This window comes from Haliotis rubra, unplaced genomic scaffold (assembly GCF_003918875.1).
Source record: "Haliotis rubra isolate DU_JTF1 unplaced genomic scaffold, ASM391887v1 Scf521, whole genome shotgun sequence".
NCBI lineage: Eukaryota > Metazoa > Mollusca > Gastropoda > Lepetellida > Haliotidae > Haliotis > Haliotis rubra.
The window spans coordinates 782100-791470 of NW_025767215.1; the positions used below are offsets into that span (position 1 = coordinate 782100).

A 9371-nucleotide genomic window follows, 5' to 3' on the forward strand; every position below is an offset into this window, starting at 1 on the left:
CCCGCAACTAGGTGTTTTGGCGTATTCGTGTGACCACCATCTGGTCATTTACCAAACGGATTCGTGGGTTCTTTTAAGTGCACAGGGTTGTGTACTGTACACTAGGGGTTGTGACAACACTGAAAAAGTCTGTACACAAAGTTTACTCCAAGGTTTTGACGCCCGGTCACAAGTAGGTTTGATCCCGGCACCTCAAACTCGCTGGATCACTAGTCTGGCGCCCTACACAGCTCGCCCACCACGCCCCCATGATGTAGTCAGAATTGTACAAACTACTCTGACAAACTACTCTGTACAAACTCTATCAGACATTTCTTAGGGAAGTGGAAAGGTTTCTGTGGCCTCTATGATACATTACGCTGACAACTAAGGTTAGAAAAGACAACTCACAGCGGAATGAATCTAACAACCATCATCATTCTTTAAGACTGTCATGGCGATATACTCTGGGAGAATGACATTGACTACTCATACTTTCGACCATGTGTATCTAAACGTATTGTATAACAATATTTCATGACACTTTGAGTCATCATTCATTAACAGTGAACTGGCACTTATGCAATATGGTAATACCAATGTGATTATCAGAGTATCAGTTCACACCACGTTTTGGAACATGACTGAACTAGCGCGATATTGATATAAGAAACTTATATTTGAATAAGTGTAATAGAGGAAGCTCCATGTATTAATATTGTATACGTTTCATTTATGTTTACAAAACTTGACACAAATTACTATATTGTTTAAGTATAAACTTGAACTTGAAAGTATTGCACTAAAAACTACAGCTGAACAGATTATTGTGAAGGCTTAGCCTATCAGTAAATGTTTCACAAGACGAATATATTCACACCATGATATATCTGATTTGGATCCTCTGACTAGTCCATGGAGTTAGCTGGTCATTGGGCCATTTTGGGAGATGTATTACATGCCTACCTTGATTGTCAACAGCCAGAGAAGTACGGTCACACACAAACGTCTTTCCCTTGTCTTCATCTTCTAATTGGTATCGCTTACACTTGTGTCCTAGGTGGCTGATGCATATCGGATGGCAAACGCCTTATTTAACGGTCTGGTTTATCTAATGGCCGTAACCGTCGTATTAACGCTCGATGCACAAAGCGAGTTTCAGGTTTCGTTTCTAGTTTCTAATTTGCAGTGCTACGGAAATATAATGAAAACGCGACATCATTTTGTGAATAATCATCAACCACGTCTCTTGGGTCATGGATACGGAAGTAAAAGATATTAACATATGCCTTTAAATGCTCAACAAAAACGTATTGGACGTTTAGTTTTGATGTGAAACTACACCAATGTCCAGTGAAAATAAATTATGTATGTGGCAAGAACATTTCCAAACAAATTAACCTTGCAAACACTATGCCAATGATTACAGCATGAGACGTCGGATAGCATCTTCAAGGGGTGCTGTCAGATTTACCATTAGAAGTTGAATATGTTAGTGTGTGCCCTCATGACTAAGACATGCTATGCGAAAAAACATTCAACAAGAAATAAAAGTAAGAGATTTTTCAGGGAAGGACTTTTCCTAATGCATCAATCTCCCGAGAACACCATTGATACAGTCACAAAACATGTTACCTCAGAATGCCATGGGGTATTCTGCCAAATAGAGTGGGTTGTGAGCATATTGTTTTCTTGGAGCCTAATGATCAAGGACATCTTATTACATACATTTAATTTAAGCACTGAGGAGGTAACAGTGTTGATCAAGCGACGTTAGCAACGTGATGGACGTTTACGTGCCACTGACATATTGACTGTGGGCAGACGTCAGAATATTGTTGCCCAAACGCTGCAAATGTCTCAATCTGTCATCAGCAGAGTGTTGACGTGATACCACAAACACATAACGTTGAAGATCAACTACGTTCTGGACGTCCAAGGGCAATAACTCTAGGTCCACACGGATTAGTCTGAATGATGGATTGAGGGAATCGGTTCAAAAGTACCTCACTGTGCAAGCTCGCCTGCAAGGATGGCATCAGCGTGCAGCCCACGTGTCATACCACAACTTTACAGCAAGTCTTTTGAATCAGAGGCGTGTGTGGTGTTGTGAATGTCAGTACTGTCAAAGACTGAACACTGTTTCTTCTGAGAAATCGAGGTTCCTTGACCGAATGAATCGAGTCTAATTGCGTCTTACTGAACGTTTTCTGGACGTCAACGTCGTACAGCATCATTGTGTTGGGGTGGGTTCATTCTGGTATGGGTTTATATACCGGCAATGTTTTATCAACATAAGAAGACACGTGACCAGCGTGTCGTGATTGTGGCCGAATCTTCCGAAAGCAAACCATCCATTTCATGCCATGGGGGCGATGGGGTAGCCTCGTGGTTAAACTGTTCATTCATCACACCGAAGACCAGGGTTCGATTCCCCACATGGACACAATGTGTGGAGCCCTTTTCTGGTGTCCACCGCCGTGATATTGGTGGAATATTGCTAAAAGCGGCGTAAAACTAAACTCACTCACTCGCTCATGCCATGTCAAGCACTCAGTCATGATGTCATTAGCAGACGTGTACGTAAAAATTAAAAACACCCATCACTCTCAGTGAATTTGGGCCTGCTCTCATTGCTAGTCGGTACAGGCACCGGCTGACTCATGTGTAGCATGCCTCGAAGACCTCGTGCATTTCTTCCCAAAAGGGGTTGTATTAATGACGTTGGCTGCAAAATAAAATTTCGAATTGGACCCCGACCTCTTTAAAGACCTTACGCGCCATCATCTCGTCACATCAATCATTTGAACACATTAGGCGTGATCGTCTAGATGTACTCCCGAACAGATATGTTACCATCACACCCATGTGCCAGTTATATACCAAAAACCTGTCTAGAACAGTCGATAAGTGGAGTGAAACCATTCTCGTGAATGACAGTGAGTATTTAAAGCTTTAAGATTATTTTATTTGCAAAACTGGCATGGCTGCTAATCTACAATATCAAAGTCAAACCTACATAAGCTAATATAATATGTACATAATGTAATCATGCATATTTATAAACTGGTCTTCATGTCCATCTGTATTAGTAAATAAAAGAAAATATCATTTGACATTCATTGTGCCCATGTGGGAATTCAACAAAGATTCACCACAAGCTATGCAATTCCTCCAGGTTACACAACATATGATCCTGGAATTTACTCTTTGGCATCCAACCACCATAGGATCACATGCACAAAATCCTACATATAATGTACATAACGTGTTCATCTTGGAATTTGAACCCATTCACCCTGCGCGCAAGAGAAACTTTAGCCATTAAATTATGAACTTATCCTGACACCCCTGATGGCTGCAATGATAGTTTGCTGTTGGTAGACCGGTACCAAATCGGTCCTTATAGAAGAGATTCATTAACATCTTACATTATCTATAGCAAATAATTATGACATTTTCCTTTCATTATACTTATTGGTTGGCTAATATCTCGTCAAAGGCAACTACAAATTTATCTCTATCATAAGGGTCTTCCTGTGAGATGTTATCATCATCATTGTCATCGACAGACTCTATCGTTTCATAAGGGTCGTCCTTTAAGAGGTCCTCCACATCATTGTCATCGATGACAGTGTACTCTGCATCCTCTTCCTTTTCCTCTAGGCTCACCGGGTCAAGGGTCATATCTCCAGGGACTGGGTATGACGTAACATGACGGCAAGGAGCGAGTGTGCCGACGTCACCAAGACATGTTTGGTCATCTAGATATCCGATTGGTTTCTGTAGACGCACTGAGTCAAGGGTCCCATCTTCAGTTGTTGGGAGGTCGTTTGATGTCTCATCACAGAGTGTGTCGAGTGTTCTCACATGTACGCCATGGAGTGTTGCTTCCTCACAATGACGTTCATTGCCATGTGGAGAACCTCTTTCATCCTGTACACTTACTGGGTCAAGAGTCAGATCTTCAGTGACTTGTTGGAGTGCATTGGCATTCGGAGAACCTGTTGGATGCTGTAGCATTACCGAGTCAAGGGTCAGAACTTCAGTTACTATTTGGAGTTTTGCCACGTCTAGAAGACTTGTCTTGACATCTGGAGAAACGCCGAAACCATGTAGAATCACCTGGTCATGGGTCATATCTTCAGTTGATAGGTGGAGCTTTGTTGTGTCGTCACAGTTTGTGTCAAATGCTGCTGTATCCCCAAGACGTGCGTTGTCATCTGCAGAAACGCCGAAACAATATGCAATCACTTCATCAAGGGTCATATCTTCAGTTGCACGGTGAATGATTGAAATGTCATCACAGTGTGTGTCAAATGCTGCTACGTCACCAAGACGTCCGTTGTCTTCTGAATAACCGCTGAAACCCTGCAGACTCTCGGGGTCAAGGGTCATATCTTTAGTTGCTGGGTTGATGTTCAATGTGTCATCACAGCTTGTGTCGTGTGATCCTTCATCTACCTCGAGGAAGCGAAGACTTGTGTAACCGTCTAGAGATACGCTTGCCTCCTGGAGATTTCCTGTCATTGCACCTGTTGGTTGGGCGTTTCTATTGTATGCCACGCCCATCACAAATGAGCTGAGCTCTCTACATTGTTCCGTCTTGTTCCTGGAAATAAGAACTATAATGATTGGTGACGTAAATGCTAAATATCCCAACACACTCCTAATATATTGTAACTGATCATTTAGATATCTTAAGTTCGATTTGCCATGTTTGTTTTATTCGATGCTTTGAAACATTACCACTATTTCTAAAAGTAACTGAGCAATGTACAAGTGTATTCAGAAAATACAGCATCTACAGATATGGATGCAAAAACATGATGTTAAATTATATTTTTGTAATTATTCCTCGAACAGTGGGACCGCCTCCGTGGTGTAGTGGTTAGAGCGTCCGCCCGGAGAGCGGAAGGTCGCGGGTTCGATCCCCGACCGCGTCATACCAAAAGACGTTAAAATATGGTACTTGTTGGTCCCTGCCTGGCGCTCGGCATTACTGGTTACAACAAGGACTGGTCTTCTCGGAGTCAGTATAATGTGTCTGAGTGGGGTATTCATGTTTCACTGTGGCATGGTATCTCAGTGGGCTAGCACTATAAAACCAGCTTCAGTCTGGGCTAGTACAAGCAGCCGCACATACACATACACCCGCATGCACGTCGTCATATGAGCGAAATATTCTCAAGCACGACGTTAAACCCAATTTCACCTCACCTCACCTCACCTCCTCACCTCGAACAGTGGGATATTTTTAAAAACAATTCCAGTTAATGTAGTCGGGCCATGATATATGCCTTGAGAAAAAGTATTTAGTCCGAGTGCCACAATACATGTACGTTGGCAGAGTGGCTGTCGTCCTTGATTCCCAATACAAGGTAGTGTTTTAATCAATGAGTATGCCATGTACCACTTACGATCTTCTTCTCCAGATGCAGAAGGCCACCAGAAGCAGTACAGACATCAGGACAAGTCCTACAGGAGGTAGAATGGCTGTCGACACATATTGGTTTGTGTCCCAGCTGTCATGTGGACTCTGAAACACAGCCATATTGATTATTGAAGTGATTTGAATTCCTTTTGTCAATCAACGTTTTAGCATAAATGCGCGAGAATAAGATTGATCGTGCTTTTGAAGGTTAATTTAAGAAGCATTAGCTCCAAGGAATCTTTACTTCTTGGCAAACGTGACAACGTTCACCACTGACTCGACAGCTTGAGACTGTCGTCATATGGCTGCAATATGGCTGATAGGTGTGCTGACAAATGACAAAAACAATCCAATAAACATGCGTAACGGGTAAGAAAATAGTTTCAAGCAATCGCTGGCCCGACCGCAAGAGACCGCCAAACATAAACATCCAATAAACATGCAAAGGCAACAAATATTATGTTAGGACCTATCAGTGTGCGAAATTGTTTCCATATTTTGCTAGCCAGTCGGGCTAGCTATGCCTGAAAGTTACTAGCCCACAAAATAATTCACTAGCCTGAAATTTGAATGTAGAAACTAAGCAAAAGATTACAAAAAGGTACATGTCTTGAGAATAAGATATTGTCGGCAATTACACGGGTCTCATCATTAAGCTGCCAATATGATTAACATTTTTATCAGGTCATATTCTTGCATGATTTAAAAGTGTATTATAACTTAACAAGTTGGATAGTGTAATATATCTATTTAATGACCCCATGAAAATGCACTCGCCAGTCGGGCCAGTGACTGTGGAGATTTACTGGCCCGACTGGATTTAGACTAGCGGGCCAGTGGTCATTTCGCCCACTGAGTACTATAGCCAATAATGGTATTACATGGTCACACAAACAGTAATAAGACATCGGCTACCGCTACCTTCAATGTTGTCTTGTCTTCTTCACGGGGAGGGTACAATGGAAGAGGCAGATATTCATTGATGATTTCATCAGGGTTAGATTCGAAGATTCTAGCTAATGAATCACTGTCTAGAAAGGATCCGTTTTCCACAGCAGAGTAGAGTTGTACGTGCGTAGTAGTATAACTGAAAGGTACACGAAACACAAACTTGGTAATTATTTTGACCTTAACTGCACCACGGGATATATAAATATCTAAATCATTGTAAATTGCTAAACTGCCACTTTTGTTACCTTAATCATGCCTGGATTAACAATCCATAGCTTCCATTTGTCCATCTACCAATTAACTACTGGTTTCCCTTGTTATCTCATAACTGTTGTTGTTTTAACATGTACATATACAGCTGTCTGTTCCTAATTGTTTCATTCACCTGATGAAGGAATAAAAATATACTTCGAAACGTCGTGACCCTTCACAATAAAGAAGTTGACATCCATCAAATTCTTGCCTTTAAGTCATTGTAATAAAAGCCATATATTCTTGTACTGTTCAACATCATTCTGCTTGCCACTTACCTGTTTTCGTTCTGTGTGTTCGTTGTAAATTTGACAGCCGCCTTTCCTGCAATTCCCCCGAGTTTTGTGATGAGTCTGCTGAAGCCATCAGCCAGGTCACCTCTATTTGTATGATCAATCTCACCCAGGAGTGTGATGTTGATAATATCTCAATGCAAATAACATAAGAATACGTTTATAACAAACAGACAACAAAAAAAAGGAATGAAATGATAATTTCCAAGGAGTTTACTGGCTAAATTGTCCAATGTGTTCAAGTTCATGATCAAAAGGGGTGCTGGGGTAGTGTAGTGGTTAAAGCGATCACTCGATGACGGGTTCGATTCCCCACATAGGTACAATGCGTGAAGCTCAATTCGTGATAGTTCTGAAATATTGCTAAAAGCGGCGTAAAACTAAACTCACTCACACACATTCATAATCAATCGATTATATGTCAAACAAAAAGCACACGACATACATCAGACTATATACCCTGACAGGGAAACAAAGCCCATTATGTTTCCTCCAGAATGAAAACCAAACACGTCACCTTTGTGTTGTCTTGAGCATATCAGAAGTTCATTTATTGCATATTGTTCGCCTAACTTCTGGTGACATTGACTGGCAAAGTGATTGAGGCTTTCGTATAATATCAGTTTGCTCGTGACATCGACAGATAGTAACCTTCCTTGGATGTTGTAACCTCTCACTCAAGATGTTCAAGTTTGTTTGTTTTAAAAAAACAACTCCGTGATTGCTGCAACTTCTTAATTATGACCTAATATTCCATTTGTTGCTACCCGGTATTTTTCACCAATTTATCTGTATTGTATTAACGTAAATGTCATCGTCTGTCGTTCAATACAATTAGTTGATTGTTCAATGATCTTCTGTTGTCACTTACTGATTTCATAATTTAGCTCTATACTTACGTATATTAAAATTAAGACACTATGATACATTTGAACGATAAAAACATAAATGAATTTAAGGGGAGTGTATAGAAGACCCTAATTCACTCACCAACACTTTGGTTGCATCTCTCCCCTACCCACGCAAAATCACAGTCACACTTGAACCGAGTTGCCGTCAAGAGGTCCGCTGTACAATATCCTCTGTTACAGGGGGCGCTGTCACAGAAATTAACTTTATCTGCGCATGTCTCTCCAGTCCACTCAACTGGGCATGCGCACTTGAAGTCCGATTCGTTTCCGTCACACGTCCCTCCGTTCAGACATGGCTTCAGTGCACACTGGTTGATGATGTTTTCACATAGTTTTCCTAAAACAAAATTTAGGAATAAGGTAGCAAATAAAAAGCATCAGTGAACAGATATTTTTACACGACTTGTAAACAAGTTAAAGATCCCTTGCCTTCGTGTACTGTTTAATGTAACGGCGTTTAACCCTTCTACCGAGGTGGAGTTAAAACTGATGTTTCAAGCAGGTACACAATATGATTGGTGTGCGATTTTTTGGGTGCATATACGTGCATTTCAGTGCAGAAATGTGGGTAAATATATTTTTCAAAATGAGGGTGCGCTTAAAATAATTGAATATATACGGCGGGATACAGTTTTATTTTTGGCAACATTTTGTTATAATTTAATATGTATACTCTGATATGCAAGGGAGGGGGAAGATTTATTCATAGCCATGTTAGTGCACAATGTATTGCATGTGTCCTTTTATTTTTGTGAATATGTCAGTGTAATGACTACAGATACAGTCTACTTACCTTTGATCCCCGCCACACAAGCGCACTCGAAAATTCCGGATGTATTTGTACAACTTCCCCCATTTTGACAAATGTGGTCACTTTCTGTGCATTCATCGATGTCCTGATTGCAGTTGTCTCCCGTCCCACCTGCAATGTTATTATTGAAAGTAATTGCAATTAATGCAGTAAACAGCAAAATGTTTCACTGAAATCCTTTTAATCCACACCGACAGTTCCGATATCCCGCTGGATGATCACTGTCAGATGAACGTCTAAATATGCAAATGGGTATCATCCTCAAAAGTGACTCAACAATCACTTTAACACTTTAAATAGGGACGTCTGGATAACCGGGTTCCTATGTTGTTTGCCAACAGTTTATCGTTATACAACACATGACACAAATCCTTGTTATAATTACGAAATTTAGTTTATGGCACAGTAAAATTCGACAGAGCACTTGTATATCTGTCTGGTCGACATCTCAAATGACAATGGTGGATACAAGGTTAAGCGGAAGATTTAATTCATCCATTCTAGGCATCTATTTCTCACAACTCAAACTTTGGTCAATTAACCCATTAGGGTCTTACATTTTCATCAAATTTTGTGAGCTGGTTTCTTTTGGCAAGCAATGAAAGAAATGAGGTCATTTTACCAGTAAATAATTGTTTCCATACTTTTACACTGCAAAATTGCGTCCCACAAATGGGACGATATGCAGATGAGTGAACTTAAATTAGGTAATTTAATAGGCTTAGTTGGTGGAGAACAAC

General features: G+C 40.7%; 1 protein-coding gene and 1 long non-coding RNA gene across 2 annotated transcripts; both read right to left on the reverse strand.

Annotated features, from left to right (window-relative positions):
* Window positions 1–2929: 2929 nt before the first annotated feature.
* LOC124252710 lies at window positions 2930–5500 on the reverse strand. Its single transcript, XM_046686362.1, has 2 exons — window positions 5400–5500; window positions 2930–4591 (listed from the first exon to the last, which is right to left on the reverse strand). Exons 1-2 carry the CDS (start codon window positions 5444–5446, stop codon window positions 3454–3456), a joined length of 1185 nt encoding a protein of 394 aa, XP_046542318.1. The 5' UTR covers window positions 5447–5500; the 3' UTR covers window positions 2930–3453.
* Window positions 5501–6340: 840 nt separating this feature from the next.
* On the reverse strand, window positions 6341–8642 carry LOC124252688. The gene is made up of 4 exons (XR_006892001.1): window positions 8614–8642; window positions 7900–8157; window positions 6895–7042; window positions 6341–6500 (listed from the first exon to the last, which is right to left on the reverse strand). It is a non-coding gene; the product is annotated as an uncharacterized LOC124252688 (long non-coding RNA).
* Window positions 8643–9371: the final 729 nt, after the last annotated feature.